Raw genomic sequence first — 19,343 nt, forward strand, 5'->3', positions numbered from 1 at the left:
CTGGTGTCCACTATGTGTGTGTGTGTGTGTGTGAACATGAAGTGCTGTTTATATATACGTGAGTAAATCTCCAAGCCTGCATCCTGAAACAGAGAAAACAAACAGAAAGTATTGTAAGTAAGTATAGTTTTTGCAGGTAGTCATGTCGGACAATTTTTAAGGCGAATACAGCTTCTGCTGCTGCGCTAACCTGTAAATGACAAGCATGAAATCAGCTACTAAAAGGATCGTTGGTCACTTCTCAGACAGTTACAGCACCATGAAACATTTAATAAGCTCTCCTCTTATGCTTTTGTATCCGTGTGTGATGAATGGCTTCTGTGTGAAACGGCTTTCAGAGAAGGATGATGCACCACCTCTCCATTCATCACCCTGAAGTGTCATTATAGTCAGATATTTAGATAGACAAACAGAACAAATGGGGAAAAACAGTATTACACTGTTGCATAATGAATTCATTCTATCACCTCATTCACGGGCTCTTTGTTTGAAAAGCAAATACATAAGACCGAGCTGAATAGGGGACTGATGCATTCAAATTGAATCACTGGCTTCAGTGAAAGGGATTCATGCCAGTGTCGAGTAGCATGTGATTATATTTGGGAATACTTGCTAAATCAATAACTTTGACAATTGAATTGAAAAAGCAATCGATTTTGTTCATGAGACCGTCCAGTTGCTCGACGATAGTATGAACAAAGCTAAAAGAAATTCATATTTTCATAATGAAAGCGATCTCACCAAATAAACCACACTGCGAGAGAAAAGCGGCCGATTCCCTTCACTGAACGCACCGACTCTCTTCTAACCATCGCTTCTCTTGCCATTTTTATGCTCCGCAACCTCTGTTTCCTGTAAACTGACGTATCTTTATCATATCTGCACATACCCTGTCACTGCTGTGCTTCTTTAACAAACATCAGTCTGGAAAGCAGACAGGAAAATAGCATAATTAAAGGTTACTCTGTGTGTTTCGCTTGTTTTTTGATGGTCTAATCAGTCCCCCGTCCCCATGGCTGATCAGAAACCCTCAGAAAGGGGTCCCGACAGATGTTGACCCCTGCGTGGACCACTGGAGCGTGGAGCCAACCATTTCTCAGAGTGGTCCTGGCTCAGCCAAGCCCAACCCTTGCCCAGGACAGCTTGGTTACACCCAGGATAAATGAGTTGGAGACCTGCCAGCCAGCTGGAGTGGCCAAGAGAGAGGGCAGGACAGACAGAGGAGGAGCAGGATGACTTGAGGGTGGCGAGTATACTTAATAATCTGCTAATAGGGCTGCCATCAATTTCTAATTTTGGATGCAAAGTGGTTGGAACGCTCGTCACTCATGCCTTCAAACAGGGCCAAAAGGGATTTGAGCAGGGTCACAGCTACTGCAAAGAATTGATGCTAATAGCTCGTGATAATTGTGTGTGAGCTAAGAGACTTCCTATGAGACTGCCTCTGACACACAGCCTCTGACACACAGCCTCAGTTGTGTGTCAGAGTAAGTATTGCAAAAGGAACATTCAGGTCAGTTTGCTCTTCACTTCAGTATTATTTAAGAAACACTAGAGCTGAAACAATACATCCTTTATTACTTATTTATTACTAAATTACTAAATCTATTAATAGGTTATAAAAACACGATTTCTGATTGTTTTAGCTTCTTAAATGTGAATAATTTATTAGTTTCTTTGCTCAACATAACAAATAAATCATTAAAACTGAATCATTTTGGTTTGTTGACAAAACAAGACGTTAGAGAACATCGTCATTTCCAGGTTTGACAAACACTGATCAACGTTTTTTTGTTGTTGTTTTTTTGAACATTTTCTGGCATTTTATCAACCAAACGATTAATCGAGAAAATAATCGACAGATTAATCGATGACGAACATAATCGTTAGTTGCAGCTCTAATGAACACTTCACTTGATTTATGATACATTACACTTTACTGCTCTCTAAAAGCCTGAGACTGAAGCAAGTGACCAGACAAATAATTCAAAAACACTGCAGCGTGATTTCATAGACAGACATCCACAGTATGTAAACATCTCGCATTGCAAAGTGTGCGTTCCTTACCGCCAATTCCTGCAGGGAATACTTTATACTGTACATGCATGAAACCTTTGACATCAGGGCAGTATGCTCTCAACCTGCCTGCCCATATGGCAGCAGCGTTATAGTGACAGTGTATTGATTTACTCAGCAGCTTAGCAACAGCAATCTGGGCTACACTTTGAGCAGCGTGCCCGTGTGGGCTGTTTGAGTTTGTGCGTTCATCAACATGGCATCTTACGTCTGTTGGCAAACCTCTGCCCAGATGTTCATCTTCACCGCGTACAGAAGCAACTTCATTAACTACTCTCCCATATGCTATCTTAACCTTGCAAGGGGATAATTTTGCTACTAAAATGACTAAAATCAAACACATTTACAGAGCAATTTGATGTTAAATAGTGTTTTCCCTGCCATTAGCGTGTACTTACCATAGATGTGAGCTGGCCACTGTGCGGCGTTCCCGCCCCCTCTCCATGGTGCTGAACACTCCCAGCCCAAACGGCAACAGAGCAAGAAACAAAGTAAAACACAAATCATATCTGTACAAGTAAGTGCTCACCAGCAAGAAACAGCATGTGTACACCCACATTTAACATGAGCTCCAATAAATGGATATTCTGTCAATTATTTAAAGCCTACAAGTAAATTTCATATAGATCTACAATACCAATTGTTCACCCATGATTCCTTTCACAGATTCCTCACTGTAGATTCAGTCAGGATTGTCCATTTTGTTCATCTGTCATCTGAAGGGAACCAGGGCAGCGTAGGAATCTACACATTGCATGTGTCTATTGCAATCTAATCAACAAACATGTCGTTGCCAAAAATGCAAGCAGAGAGTTCTATACATACATATTCATACATATCACCTTCAATATGAAGGTTTACTAGGACAGATATAATCATATTCAGCAAGAGATAAACATATTTATATTCTCTGAATTCTGGGTGGGGCTGGCTGAGAAGTCCTTTGGCAAGGCCTTCCACCCAGGACTCCACAGGTAGTGTTCAAGTTAAAATACAACTGGACTGCATCTTGCTATAGTGATGATATAAAAAACAAAACGAAAAATAAAACAGACAGTTGAAGACCAACATATAACTAAGCTCTGGATTTTGATCATTACATTAAGAGTTTTTCAAGTTCATTTAAACAAGCAAAATATGATGTGAAAGATGGCGCTCCACTGTACATCCCTGTATTGTTCGTCCTCCAGTTATTCCTACTGGGAATTGCTTCTTTTTTTTTTTTCCTCTGGTACTTATACTTGGCCAGGTCAAGGCATCTTCATTGCACACAAGAAGTATGGATAAAATCACAGGTCACACACTGTTTCAACATGTCTCTCTTTACAATTTTAACATCTTCTAGTCCAAATACTATACAAGTAGATTAGATTAGATTAAATTAAGAACCCTTTAAGTCCCGCAAGGGGAAATTCAATTCTGCAGTGAGTTAGTGAACACACACAGCACACAGTGAGGTGTAGAACATGTAACCCAGCGCAGTGAGCTGCCATGCCAGTGAGCGGCGCTCAGGGAGCAGTGAGGGGGTTAGGTGCCTTGCTCAACAGCACTTCGGCTGTACAATATCATACTCATTTTACCATTCTACTCATAAACTGTGAGAGGTTCCCTGTGTCGATGTCTGATTGTTGGGGTTATTTTGGTTCATAATGACATGGATGGCTGATGATGATGATGTTTACCCTCCTTTTTGCGGGTAAGTAGATAAACAGTATCGAGTCTGGACCCTGAACTCCTGGTGTAGATTGCATGAAGAGTGATAGCTGTTAACAATGTGGTGGTGTAGACCCTGGTCTCCTGTTGTCATGGTAGCGGATTAGATTAAGACAATAGTCTCGACTCTGGCGCGTTCCAGTGAATTGGGGGTCATTCGAAGGCTGCCACTGTTGTTGGTCCTGCGAATGCTGCCCGTTCCTTGGCACAGCGCCTCCTGTAGTCATGCCATCGTGATGGGTGCCTGGCTCATCTGCACCCTCATGGACTGGATATTACTGAGTATCTTCTTCTGGTGACCTGCCAAGGTCACTCCTATTCTCAGCAGATCTCTAAAGAGAAAGAGAATAGATCATTTGAATATGATGTGTAGTTACACTCCTAACAATGTAAGAAAGCCGGAATGAACGAAAACATTTACAAAATTGATTGCGTCACTAAAGAGAGGACTTACTAGTGCATGTTGCTTTGCATTGCAAAGAGACTAAAATGAATGAATAAATGCCACCAAGCCCCAAGCATACATTTTAATAAAATATATTGGAATGATTTTATATTTCCAACAATAATTTCTACACTATAAATTACAGAGAGTGCAATTTACGTCTGTGTGTACTACAAGTGCTGTGAGAGTAACTTACTCATAAACTAACCTTTGGAATACTCCACATAAATAGCTGGACGTGAATATTTGTATTTCCCAGATTTACATCTATATCTATTTTAGAAAATTGTTTGCTAATTATATCACGGCACTTAAAAAAGAGGAGTCGGAAACACTCGACGCATCTGATATACTATTTGAATACTTTATTGAAATGCAATCATTCAAGGACTTACTGGGCCCATTAATTCCAAAAATACCTGCACTTGATGTGGAGTCAAGTGCACATCAAGTGAACATGGGTTTGGAAATCATTTACACAATGATGTAGCTGAACTCACTCTGAGGTCATTTGAGCCACCAGCTGCAGGGAGGTAAAGCCTGAGTTGAGGAAGTTGTCTCTGTACTGGCTCATCTTTATGGCAGTGAGCCAGTCCTCTACTGAGCTGAAGGTGTTGAAGTCAGGTATGGATCTGTCCAACAGTGGCTGAGAAGGCCTGGAGGGGGACAGAGAGAGAGAGAGAAGAGAAGTGGGTAAAAAAACGGAGATACTGTGCAGCACTTGGAAGCAATATATGAAGCAAGGGGATTTGAACAGGACGAGAGATGAGGTTGTGCTTATGGAGTTTGTGTGGGTGTTTGTGTGAAGCGATGCAAGAAGTAGAAATTGTGCATGTGTGTGTGTGTGTGTGTATTGTTGGCTTTATAAAGTAATCAGACCTGGAATATGGATTAAGACAACTCCTACATAATGAGGGAAAACTTAACTTCATTAGCAGACCAAAACTACCCCTGCAGTGAAGCATGCTGTTATGATATGAAATAACAGTTAAAGAAGCAGTAAACTGAGGTGTAAACAGGGAGGGACCATGACAATAAACTAACTCCAGTGCACAAACTTAAGCTCACACAGGCCCACAATTTTTTTCACCTTCAGAAAGGCAGCAACTCTCCACACAAAAAAAACCCACATCCAAAACAAGTGTCCCAGAGACAAGTCTCTGAATGACCTTCAGTGAGCCAGCCAAAGCCTGAAAATAGAATTTGGAAAAACCTGCGGACAAAACTGGTGCTCGCATTTCACGTCCAACCTGACCACGAGAGAATTCCTGCGCAATGGTGAACGAAACTGTCCAAAACAAGATGTGCAAAATGTGATCATGTGATTTTCATGAAAACCAAGTTTTCATTGTCATTATTATTTTATTTTTTTGTTCCCAAATTCCTTATTTTCCAGTCATTTTGGAGCATTTTTTTGTGGTCCCCTCATGATGCTTTTCTTTCATTTTGTTAGACATGGCACAGTTTAAAATAAAAGAAAACTACTCAAATTTGTCATGTATTGTCATGTTTTGATATATCTGAAGTACTTTTTATTGGGTGTATTTATTGTCTTGGGTAAAAATCACCCGGCGTTAGTGATGCCGTTTTAAATTTGATAGTGTTCTAGGGTTAAAAACAAACACGGTGTATGGTGGATGAAAGGGAAAACAGAGAAGATTTCAGGTTTTATGCAATCCAGCGTGTGCATGCTGGCTGCAGACAGCATGTGTAAATACTGCATATGCAAACAGGACGCTTGTGTGTGTGTGTGCGTTATGTCCACTTAAGGGTGAATGTATGAGTTGTGTACGTAAGTGTTGAAAATGTGTGTTTTTCAACTCACACTGCAGGGATGTTGGCTACAGCTTTGAGGCTGGTCGGGTTGCGGATCATCTTGTCCAGAGTGCTGACGATGTCGGCGAATCGGGGTCGTACGTTGCGGTCCTTCTGCCAACAGTCCAGCATCAGCTGGTGCAGGGCACTGGGGCAATCCATGGGCGGTGGCAGACGGTAGTCCTGCTCGATGGCATTGATCACCTAATAAAGAAAGAGTAGGAAAGAACTGGTAATTACTATTAGAAATTTGGTAACACATTAATTACATTTCATTTCTTTCGTTTGGCAAAGAAGTCACGCTGTTCAAATTCCCAGACATATCTAGGCAACATATCTGACATCACGAGAAGATTGGAAATTATAGGGTTATAACAAAGCAGCACTTGATTTCAGTCTCTTCAAATTTGGACTCAAACAGAGATGAAAGGATTCTGGGGCTTAACGTGGCTGTTATAAGTTATTGATGTAGCCTTGATTGGTACTGTATAACTATGGGAGTCAATGGTGTTGTTTCTTTTTCCAAGCAGAACAGGTTGCTTTTACACTTTTTTATTTTTGATTGACTCATGTTGCAAAAAAAGGGAATAGTTGGATTTTCCCACCCTAAGTTGTTAAACTCGTTTTTTTTTCAAAAAGCAGTTACCCATCTCTAACCCATGTCAACTGTATCCACATATCCCTGCTGTCTGTGGGTGTAAGGTTTTTGGAGAAAATAATGCAGAGTTATGAGTTAAGAGTGTGTTTTCAAATATAAAAGAAACTATCATTAAAAAAATTGAGCCTGCTCTGTAAGGTTGGCAACTCTACTCAAGAGTTAAGTGCACCTCAGCAGAATCATGATGAATGGTGCATATGGAGCTCTGTGTGTGTGTGTGTGTGTGTAGTGAGCAGCCGGACATGCTGAGTGGTGCCAACCCTCTTCCCTGTATTAGTCCCAACAGGCAGTGTTTTCTGCTGGCCCACTGAGGCAACATCTGCTGGGTTGGATGCTCCTTGTGGAGTGGGGGTCCATAGAGGCCCGATGGCTGGCTGTTTGTCTCAGCATAAAAGCTTAGGGAGATAGACCTCATACTATGGGACTATATCCAACGGTTGTGTGATTGTGTGTGTGTGTGTGTGTGTGTGTGTGTGTGGACTTTATCCAAACAGACATGGGGAACACAGCAGAGTTCGCAGCAATCATTCATTGCTCTCAAAAGCCGGCCAGGAAGCAAAAAAAAGGGGGACAGTGTGAGACTGCTTTCAAAGTCAGACTCAAGGACATCTGCGGTGATGATGCTAAGAGATGGCCACTGATAAACAATGTGTGATTTATTACAGCTTCCACTCTTATGAGTTGTCCATAAAGGGGGATGGTGCGTTTTTATATTTCTTACTGTTGTTTTATATGATCTCTCGTCCTAAGTCAGCCAGAATTTGAGTGTTTTGAAGTGATGAGAATGTGTTTATGAGCCGGCACATAGACGGAGCTTTTTAATCACTCGGTCACGTTCACAAACTTTACCTGGATGTTGGCGTCACATGCAGGAGTTTCTCTTAAATCTTTTATAGGATTGCCAGACCCCGAGTATTACATTTTCCTCAAGGATCTCTGACGTGCTTCAAGAGATATTTAGTGAAAAATCAATGTAGGAATGTGGCTTACATCAGTGAAGGTGATTAGTGCATTGCTATTTAAAAAGAAATATTGCTTTTGCCTGCCTTCTGGTATCTAGATTATCCATCGTAGTATCATTGAGCAATCAATCATTTCTGTGAATATAGGGATGTTTGTCTCACAGCATTCCCTGATAGAGATTCTTCCTTGTACACAACTTGATTACACTAATAAGATACTGCCTCTTGGAGGGAAGGAGCAAAATCACGAGGTTGATCATCACATATTGTGACAGAACTTAAATAACGTGTGTAAAGACGTGATAATCGGCTGTTTGGAAAGCCCAGTCCTACTGGTGGAGAAAAATGTGGTATTTTAATGTCTGCTTTGAAATAAAGCCTCTCTTTTACAGTTTAATTTTCTACATAGTTACATAGTATGCTGATTTGTCTAGTGTCCTCTTTTTAGTGTGAAGAACAGCTCCTCTAGACCGTTACCCTCAGGTCATAAAAATACTTTTGAACTTTAACTTTTTTTTTTTTATCGTCAGTTGTGTATCAACGTGGCGAAAGGGCAATGCAACTACGTCTGTATAGCAACTGCTGTTCTATTAATGAGGCAGTTTATTCAGATTCAACCCATCCTCTTTTATTGCATGGAAAGTGAGGAGAAAAGTGATAAAACCCAACTCAAATGTGCCTTTTTATGACCTTTCTTAAAGAACTCATGAAACAGTCACTTGAACTCCCTGGAAAAAATAAAAAGGCTACATCAGTGGTTACTCCATGCTGCAGTAGCGGGTACAAATAAAAACACCTTCATATATTTAAATATTATGTTTCTGCTTGTAGCATCATATAAAATTGCCTTTTTCTCTTGTATTACAGCAGGAAATACATCACATTTATCACGCAATTATGTTGTTAAGTTAAATTCCACTCCATTTCTGTGTCCGTGCACCTACATCTTGGTTGGACATGTCCCAGTAAGGCCTCTCTCCAAATGACATCACTTCCCACATGACAATGCCGTAGCTCCACACGTCACTAGCCGAGGTGAACTTTCTGTAAGCGATGGCTTCTGGTGCCGTCCACCTCACTGGGATCTTCCCACCCTGGAGAGAGAAAGAGAGAAGAGGCAGAGGGCAAAAAGAGTCATTTCTGAGATATAAAACAGTTTATTGTCATATATCTTATGCCTTTAAGTCAGGCATTTCCCTTGGCACCGACGTGCTTTCCTCAAATGTCTTCCGATAACCATTTAACCCTTTAGTCCATCATCTATCCAGTGTCCAGCAAAGATCTGCCTCCGTCTCAGCAGCAGCACCCAACAGCGTTTGCCCTTCACATGCCAACCGGTGTTACATTTAGTGTCTCCTCTCCTACAGCCCTGTTTGAATAAGTGAAGATAGGCCTGGGATTCTGCTAGTACTTCGACCATGTCTGCTTGTAATTGGGATACCTAGGCCTCAGGCATGCCACGCGCACTGTTGATTGAAATTGACAGCTGCTAGTTTAAAATTCTGCACACACACACACTCACACACTAGCACACACATACAGACAAACTTGGCAACACACGCACAGGCACCGACATAAACAGACACATATAAATCCCCGTTCGTGTGCCACATCCCCCACAGCATCCGCTTTTGTATCTTAGTTGAGCTCAACCCCAGTTTAATAATGCCAATTAGCAGAACCTGGGCATTTGCAGATAAGCTGCTGTTGGAAACAATCCCCAAACCAGAAGAGCAACCTACATAGACCACCCTGTTCCCTGCTCACTTTCTTAGAGCGAGAAAGGGAAAGGGAAGCCAGAGCAAAAAGGAGGATGAAGACGGAGGAAACTGGAGACGCAAGCTTGTGGAATTTGTCGTCTTTCACCGCTTTATCCTCCACAATCTCAGCTGACAGGTCGCCAGTCCATCACAGGGCCACATCGAGACAAACAACCATTCACTCTCACATTCACAGCTATGGACAATTTAGAATGTCCAATTTACCTAATCCACATATTTTTATGGATACATAGTTTTTAGGACTGTGGGAGGAAACCGCAGAACCCGGAGAAAACCCGGAGAACATGCACACTCCATGCAGAAAGGTCCTTGTTCTGACTGGGTTGCAAACCTGAGTCTTCCTGCTGCAAAGGAACAAGTGATAACGACTACAACAACCATGTGGCCCGTGATAAAGTTGTGTAATCGAATCTGCCAGTGTTTTCGTCTGCATTTGTTTGTCTGTCTGACTGTTTGCCTTTAGCAAGATCACGAAAAATCACGGACGGATTTGGCTTAAATTTTCAGGAAATGGGACCACGAACAAGTGATTACATTTTGGGCGTGATCCGTAGACGCTATCACTGGTTGCAACTCCCGCTGCCTTACCCAGGCGACAGGGTGTATTTTGGAGGCACTGAGCTGCCTTGGCGGAGGTATGCGCTCTCAGAGTGCTTCAAGTTCATTTTCAAAAAACAAAAGAAGAAAAAATAAAAGCTTTATACTATAATTTCATCAACTGATGTAATGTAAATATTGGGAGTTAAGCAGTAGGTGGAGTTTGCTTCTTACATTACATTAATCTAGTTCAGTGAAATACGGAAGATGATTAATAAAAGTATTCTCTTTTATTCATTGAAACGGTTTCCATTACACTTATCTACCTTTTATCAATGCACTAACTTCTCTGCCTCGAGCGTAAAAAAAACCCCCCAAACTTAAATGCAATTTGTCTAAGGTTTTTATGAGTGCAAATCAAACATGCACATCAAAACAGAACAGAGCTGGAGAGAAACACATGATATGTGAGAAGACTGTGAAAAAGCTTGTTCCATGTCTTTCTATACTGCGGTGTGCATGTGTTTTTTTTAAATGCTGCAAGAATATCATACACAGCCTCACCTCTCTGCTTCCTGTGAGCGAGAGAGTGTGTGTTCAGTTTGTAGGTTTCACAGGTCAGCGCAGTGTGTCAGTGCAGAGGTGGAGAGGCTGAGCTCGTTAATGAGCAAACCCTTCAGGGTTTGACCTTTCCGAGGCTTCAGAACCCCAAAGAGAGGTTTAACATCTGACCCCGAATGGAGACTGCTGTCAGGACACTCTGAGACGCAGAGGCACAACACTCATCTCTCACTGAGCGCACCAGCCAGTGGAGAAATAGAGGAAACACTAAGAGAAGCAGGCAGTGGTGGAACAAATCGAGAGAAAACAAGTGAACAAGAGAGAAATATGGAGAGGAAGAGATCAATAGTCCAATAAAGTCTAAATCTATCTTTGCCACAGTGCTGTTCTCATCTGTCAGACTAGTTCATATCTGAATCATCTATACTGGGACCCCAAGACACTTTCTCTCATCCTTCCTTTTGTCTGGGAGCAATAGTATATACAGATACAAGCCAAATGTCATCTCTACAAAAAAATAAAACGGTCACCCACCCCCCCTCCCCCTTCCTCTTCATCGATCACACTGTCAGAGGCAATGCTTCAAGTCAGTTATTATGTGTGGATGAACATACAAAGGATGAAAAGCGGAGAAATAAATGCAGTAAAAAAAAAAAAAAAAAAAAGGCTCCGAGGAAAATGTGATGTACGGCCTCTCTTTATCATTACTTGCTTACTCCCTTCTTGGCTTTGCTGATCTAGTCTCACGCCCCAGGACCCTGTTGGGATACGAACAGAGCGTCACTGAAATGGCCTGAGCAAAGATACCGGCTTTACAAGAAGCTCCCTGTGTGTCTGAGACTTCCAAGGCGGGTGTGTCAGACGCAGCTATGCAAACCTTTAGTAATTACTGCTGTGGGCCAGCGATAGCTCAAGCAAAATGACTTGCTTTAATGACATGAAGTGCTGAACAGCTCATGCACAGGGGAAGGAGGCAAAACATAGTAATAAAAAATAGGAGTGGCGCTGTTTTCCCTCTCTGCTTTTTCTGTAAAATGAGCATTAATACCACAAGGAATGAGCTGGGAGTAGTAGAGTAGATGATGGGAATTAAAACGGACTCGGTGTCAACACAGAGGCAAGTGTTTTGTGAAGCCTCGAAGCACGGGGGAGAGCGCGTTGGATATACAATATTGTGACTGAAAAAAGGGAACAAGCTGTTTTGTATTTGCCTTTTAGTGAAACAATGCCCCGGAAACCAAATTCACGCAATTCTCTGCAAATAAACCTCGGAATTTGTGTTGAGTTTGTGCAGATAAAACCAGAATGAAGCACAGCCAGTGCAGCTGCAGAACATCGAGACCTTAAGGGCAGAAATCATTAATGACATCAAGTGAAACCCTTGTTAAAAAATACAGTGGATGATGGCGCCTTTTCCCCCCCGAGAAACACTGTGGGTTTATTTTTTTGGGGTTCAATAAATGTCACAGTGAGAAATACATTCATGATAGCAATGAAAGTCTAAAATAAATGAGGTACGATGAGAAATAAAGCTTCCCGCTATTTGCATATCGTGTTTTACTAGTTTCTAAACCCAAACCTATAAAAACGCACATGATATCCAAAGGCGTCATCCTCTTAAGGGAGAATTTCTGCTTCACTCATGAGGCTGTGACACGCAGAGACATGGCCCTACCTACATGTAAATAAACATTCACTCATCACAGCCCCTTGCTGTGGGGTTCTCTGCAGCTTCTCATAGTATTGCAATGACTGCTGACATTTTTCTATAGGTTGAATGTTTGTCTGGTGGTTGAATAAATATACAGAAATATGTGAAATCACATATTTATACCCAACTCATACCCGAATTGACCCCTGACTCCTTCCAGCACCAATACAGAAGACAGATTCTTTCAATGATGGCATTTACTTTGTAAATATTCTCACACATTTGACTGAAGGTTTTAAGATGCATACAATAAGTATGCCTTTCTGTGTAAATGCTTAAAGGTCCCATATTATGCAAAATCAACTTTTTAAACATTGTAATCCTTATATTTGGGACTCTGGAGGCCCTACCAGTAGCCAAAGTGTGCAAAAAGATGACTCACTCATGTTTTTGTGGTCCTCCTCAGTCCAGGAGATAAAACACACAATGTTGACTTCCACACTCACTGGGACGTCACAATGCGCTACATTCCTGGAATTGTTGTCTCACGGAGCTCCACTTTGTCCGTAAAACACACAAGAGTGCTGGCGAGGGCAACGGTATCCGAAAAACCGGAAGTCCGTAAAATGTTCCATTCCACAGTGCAGCACAGAGTTCTACACAAACTTCCAGCCTCAGAGGATTTATCTGTCCAGTGGATACATGTTATATATGACAGCAATGTGCCTGCTAGAGCCTGCAAATGACTAACTGCTGTTAGCTCCCAGTAGCCTCTGTGGTTGATGTCATTTCCTGTCCCTTAAGTTTCTTTTTACTTTTTTTAAGGTGGATTTTTAAGGTGGACCTAAGGAGATATTACTAAACAGAGCTGTTTTGGCAGGGTGATTGAACAGCTGTGGTGCTTCATCCTTATGGTATTTTGACCAAAGCATGTCACAGACATGTTCATTAGGACACCAGGGAACTAGGTTAACTTTGAGAAATAGGTTATAATACGTATGAGTCCTTATACAATAAGACCGCCTTTCTGTGTAAATGCTTAAATTAAGATCAACATGACCTTATTGTGATATTCACAATGTGTACGTACCGGTTTTGTGAATTTGTACATATTGGATAGTCGGGGAAAAGACAATTTATCTTTGAGTTACAAACATGATGCACTTGGACAACACATCCAGCCATGTTTGTGCACACAATTCCCAACCAGACACTGAAGCGTGCCACGAGCTATCCCGTATGTCACCAGAATGAGATCACAGTTTGTGACTGGTTGCACCTGGTTGTGGCTGCCTGTGACATGTTGCGACCAGTTTTGGCAGCCAGCGGTGCGTCTACTCTGGAGTGCGACTGCAAACGCTGATGTGCTGGGATTGTCGGGTTAAGCCGTGGCGCAGTGGAGAGACGACTGCATTCCTTTTGACGGCTGGGGCTGAAAGATTGAGGTGTAACGTGTGGGCCAGGTAAATGCACACAGTTGTGTGTGTGTGTGTGTGTGTTGTGGTCCCCTGGCTGATGTCAGTGTAGACATTGATAAACATGGTGAGGATATGAAACACCTGTCGTGTCTCCCTGAAGACTTGAGCTTTGTGTACACCAATGGGCCACATATATACGTGAAATACGTAGCAAATATTCTTGATGATAAAAGTCATGAATGTCCTCCAGTTCAGCTTTGGTTTTGTTTTTAGTAAGGCTTTTCATTTCACAAAAGCTATTTAGAGACTCCAAACAAACTCCGTCCTTCATCTGGAAGTCAAATATGTAAACCCCCCCTTCCCACTTCTCCCTTTTTTACTCCTCCAACTCCAGTAATCCATTTCCAAACAATGCACACTCAAATGGACTTGAGCACATTTACTTAGGATGGGGAGAGTGCTCCATCAACAGTCTTTTAATGAAATCCTGAGAGCAACGATCTGCCTTGGATGTCTGCCCAAACAGAATGAGAAAGAGAATAAAGGAGATGTAGAAAGAGGCTGAGAGAGAAAGAGTGACACAGAGATGAGGGGGGAAAAATAGAATAAAAAAAGAAAGAAAGGTGGCTGTTGAATGAGATGTTTGTTACTCAGACACCCATGGGAATGTCTTGTGTCTGCAGAGGGTAGTATTTCATTGTATAGTAAATGAAGTCATGGTAAACGTGAAAGACTCGGTTTGGTTTGTGCTCTAACAGTCTCAAACATGCTTTTTAAATAGAATTGATAAAAACAAATCCGACAGAATGCATCCAAAATTAATCCTCCCACATAGTGAGGTTAAGTATTCGTTATTCACTGCGTGGGAAGAAAACAGAGAGAAACAAAACAAAACGGTGCACCCACAATAGCCTCTCATAATCCTTCTATTTCGATACAATTAAATCATAATCAAGTTTGAAATGTGTATTGTTCACGTTGCAATGAACCATCTGTCTGATCCAATTTTTAAGGTTGTGGAGGCTGCTACTGTAAGAGCAATCCAGTCAAGGCCATGGCAAATAATCTGAATGGGATTTTAGGATCAAATTTCCAAATCAAGCGCAAGCCAATTTAGCAAACAACTCATAAGGATGTGCAAAGATAGTCATTTTCAAGAAAACAAAGAGAGCCAAAAACAAACCTTGATACACGCATCACTTAAAAGGGACACATTATACCCTATTTCTACAAGTTAACCTAGTTCCCTGGTGTCCTAATGAACATGTCTGTGACATGATTTGGTCAAAATACCATAAGGATGAAGCACCACAGCAATTCAATCACCCTGCCAAAACAGCCCTGTTCAGAACGCTCTGTTTAGTAGTATCTCTTTAGGTCCACCTAGTAAAACAAAACTTAAGGGACAGGAAATGACATCAGCCACAGAGGCTACTGGGAGCTAACAGCAGTTAGCATTTGGAAAAGTGATCATTTGCAGGCTCTATCAGGCACATTGTTGTCATATATAACATGTATCCACTGGACAGATAAATCCTCTGAGGCTGGAAGTTTGTGTAGAACTCTGTGCTGCACTGTGGAGCCAAGAATAGAACACTTCGTGGACTTCTGCTCTTCCGGATACTATTGCCCTCACCAGCACTCTTGCGTTTTTTTTTGGGGACAAAGCGGAAGTCCCAATGAGCGCGGAAGTCAACATAGCGTGTTAGGGGACCACAAAAACATGAGTCATCTTCTTCCACACTTTGCCAACTGATAGGGCTTCCAGAGTCCCAAATATAAGTATTTAAATGATTAAAAAGTTGATTTTGCATAATATGTTCCCTTTAAGAACAAAGGAGAGCTTGCTTGAGTGAGGAGCTTAAGGTTAAGCTTTACCACTGCAGCACTTTAGAATGGACCTTTTAAGGAATACCTTGTTTGTACATATTTACAATTTTGTATAGGTTTGTATCATGTTCCACCCATTCCAATCAGTTAGATATGTATGTTTGTTGATGTATTTGTTCACAAACCACCTCATTGTGAACTCCACTTCATTGTAAATGATGGCTAATCAATGTCCACCTTACACACACTCTGGGAAATATACAAAATGTATACATCAAGGGGGTAGCTTTGGGTGGTGACTCTGATGCAGGGACGATGATGTGCAGGTTTGTTTTTTTTAACATACAATTCCACTCTTGGATATTTCTGCTGCTAGATTTTTGTTTTTTTTGCCGTTTTACTCCCCCAAACAAAACTCAGGTGGGAAGCCAGCAGGGATCCGTGCTTGGTCACTGCAGTACTTACAGATGCTAGTGTGCTAGTGAAGGGCCTGTCTGTGTGGGAGAGCATGAACTTCTCTACAAGCTCTTCTGTGACTAAATCAGCTTTTAAGTGGGGCTTAGACACAGCAGGGTAGTTCTCCTGCACACTGTGTGTGCGATTTGGTGCAGTCCACATCCAGTTATCAACTTCTGTTGATTATACAGGGAGAAAGACTTTGATGCAGCATCAAAGAAAATCTAAGGACTGCATCTTCTCTCAAAGTGTGCAAACAATTAGAACAAACAATGCTCCTGGTCGAAAAATGCTTTTATAATAAATGTGGTGGCGTATTGTCAACACAAAATGTTTCTGATTGAAAGACATTACCTTTCATAATGGGGGTATTATCAGAAATCTGTCAGAGACAATAATGAAATGAGTTGTGGATGGTTCACAATGCCTAAGGAAAAGTGTTTATCGACTTCTATTTTGTTAAAGGTAAGGAGGATTGCATGTTGCACTGTAAATCAGAGAAAAAAAAGTGAGTCTGAAAGTCAGGTATTCTCTTTGGTTTTTGGCCTGTAGCCATATGGACATGTTCCTATTTCACTCCTTGTTTACTCAGAGACGTTGTCCCTTAACTTGCAGTGCAGTGCATAAATATTTTACTACGAGTTGAAAAGACAAGCCAAAAAAAGGTGCACGCGCCTGAAGCCAGAGAGCGGGGAAAAGGATGCAAATGGAAAACAGACAAATGACAGAAACAACAGTGCCTTCCGCATAGTGGAGGCACTGGAGCGGAGCTGAGAGAATGTCACTTAGGTCACAGGGATTTGACGGATGAGCTTTGGTACTGGCTCTGCGTGACCTCGCCTTTCAACCCCTCTCAGCCTCAATGACACAAACAAATGAACACTCACACACACACACACACAGATGGTAAAGGCCCCGAGGGGACATACAGTATGAGTGCATACCTTGAAGCACAGCTCACACATACATCTAAGCACATGCCTGCACGCCCACTCAGTCACAACACACAGCACATAGTGTGCGACAAGCAAGGCGATGACACCTTTTCCACATTGTCAACTGTGGCACAAGCAGAAATTCTTGACCCATACTTATCCATAACTCTAGGCCCTGTGGGCATGATTGACTTGACACACTGCAGCATTTCAGAAACATATCCACACAAACATTATTCCCTATTGACAACATGTTTTTTTTTGCCATAAACTGTGCAATAAACTCCAGTCACTGCATTGGCACATAGTAAAAGATCTGTACCTCATCATTTGTCACCTCTCCATTGAAAATGCACTTTCAATGTATATCTGTTCCTCTAGGAAAGGCTTTGACATGGAAATAATGGACAGCTAGATAAAAAGGAATGATAGATTAATGGACTAATGGATGAATGACTCCTTAGAGGGTTTGGTGAATAAAAAGACTAACATGTATATGTAATGAAGCAGCAATTCAAATCCAAATAAAGCCACAGCTACAACGAGACGCCCAGTCCTTAAATGAATTGCCGCACATCACCTTATGAGACCAGTGCAGTCCGAGCATTGTCCTCTGATCCTAATTAATCATGACTTTGGTAAGCAGCCAACAGGGAGGGAGGACAGCCTCCTTCTGTCTGAAACCACCACAACATTGCACCAGAATGAACCCACATCCAGGGTTAACACAATTACCAGCATGTCCTCCCAACACATACATCCAGCATCACACCACAGGCACTGTAATTGGTGTGCCTGGAATTCCAGGGGAAAAAAAAATTAGAAAAGCAGTAGAGTGAAAGAGATGATTAATTCGCTTAAGGAGGAGGGCGATGGTGATGTATATCACTTCACGTCAGAGCTACTTAATTTCCCTCATTCCCTCAGCCTTGTCTGCCATGACAGGCCTGCTGATGCTTGCTGAATGGTTCGTGTCATGGCAAAAGAGGTCACAAAGGCAAGGGCACCACACATGGACAAGTGAACCCCAAAACTTCCCCCACACCTGTGTTTGCTTGGTGACCAGTGACTGCCTGTAATCATACACAGACATTAGCTGAAACTTTGAATTAGGGAACACATAGTCACCATTAACTTGGTGCTTACTAACATGTATATAAGTATCATATTAGCCCTTTATTAGTGAACATTAAAGGGGTCATATTATACCCTATTTCTCCAAGTTAAACTAGTTCCCTGGTGTCCTAATGAACATGTCTGTGACATGCTTTGGTCAAAATACCGTAAGGATGAAGCACCACAGCAGTTCAATCACCCTGCCAAAACAGCCCTGTTCAGAATGCCCTGTTTAGTAGTATCCCTTTAGGTCCACCTTAAAAAATAAGTAAAACGAAACTTAAGGGACAGGAAATGACATCAGCCACAGAGGCTACTGGGAACTAACAGCAGTTAGCATTTGGAAAAGTGATCATTTGCAGGCTGTATCAGGCACATTGCCGTCATATATAACATGTATCCACTGGACAGATAAAATTCTCTGAGGCTGGAAGTTTGTGTAGAACTCTGTGCTGCACTGTGGAGCCAAGAATAGAACTTTTCGTGGACTTCCGGTTTTCGGATGCCGTTGCCCTCGCCAGCACTCTGGTGTGTTTTACGGACAAAGCGGAGCTCCACGAGACAATTCAGGAATTTAGCACATTGTGACGTCTCATTGAGTGCGGAAGTCAACATCGTGTGTTTTATCTCCTGTACTTAGACTGAGGAGGACCAAAAAAACATGAGTGAGTCATCTTTTACACTTTGCCAACTGATAGGGCCTCCAGATTCTCAAATATAAGGATTTAAATGACTAAAAAGTTGATTTTGCATAATATGTCCCCTTTAAGCACATATTAACATCTTATGTAGGAGATCCTAATTCATGTCATAATAGCAGTAGAATAAGTTTATGTAGAATAAGGTGTTAATATGTACTTTATGATTACTAATAAAGGCCTATAATGCTATTTATATATGTTAGTAAGCACCTAGTTAATGGTGAATATGTGTTCCCAAATCTAGTGTTACCAAAACTTTATATTGGACCTAGTGATGCACTAACCTCTCTCTTGATTGTTTGATGTGGTATTCACTAGATTCAATTAAACAGCTGATGTCAGGTGGTCAGTCTTATTCTACCTCCTCACCTTGAAAAAACTCTTTGGTTGCTTAATTGGCCTCAGGTATGATGAACGCTCATCCAAAAATGATGCGTTTGACTAGATGCGAGTATGAATCTAAAAGCTCTGTCGATTTGGACGGAATAAAGATAGTACTTGAGATTTTTCCTGGATGCAACAAACAAACAACGTTCTACCTCAAAGCCGTTAGAGCCGTCACACCTCACATGCTCTATCGACTGTCCAAATAATGCCCTCTGAGAGACTTTGCTTGCATTAAACAACATCAGAACAAAACAGCATTGTCAATATCTATAATCCATACCCTCCTTTTACACCTCTTTTT

General features: G+C 41.6%; 1 protein-coding gene across 2 annotated transcripts in view; it reads right to left on the reverse strand.

The window, feature by feature from the left end:
- Positions 1 to 4,012: 4,012 nt before the first annotated feature.
- The window catches only part of LOC310927929 (ephrin type-B receptor 1), a gene marked incomplete at both ends in the record, with an annotated part of 159,675 nt that continues 144,344 nt past the window's right edge, over positions 4,013 to 19,343 (reverse strand). For both annotated transcript variants that reach the window (XM_083890359.1, XM_083890360.1), the window contains 4 exons: positions 4,013 to 4,121; positions 4,735 to 4,890; positions 6,060 to 6,253; positions 8,614 to 8,763. In XM_083890359.1, coding sequence (XP_083746485.1) covers positions 4,013 to 4,121; positions 4,735 to 4,890; positions 6,060 to 6,253; positions 8,614 to 8,763 — 609 coding nt within the window. The remainder of the gene's footprint in view (positions 4,122 to 4,734; positions 4,891 to 6,059; positions 6,254 to 8,613; positions 8,764 to 19,343) is intronic.

This window comes from Microchirus variegatus (assembly GCF_963457635.1).
Source record: "Microchirus variegatus genome assembly, chromosome: 5".
Taxonomy (NCBI): Eukaryota; Metazoa; Chordata; class Actinopteri; order Pleuronectiformes; family Soleidae; genus Microchirus; species Microchirus variegatus.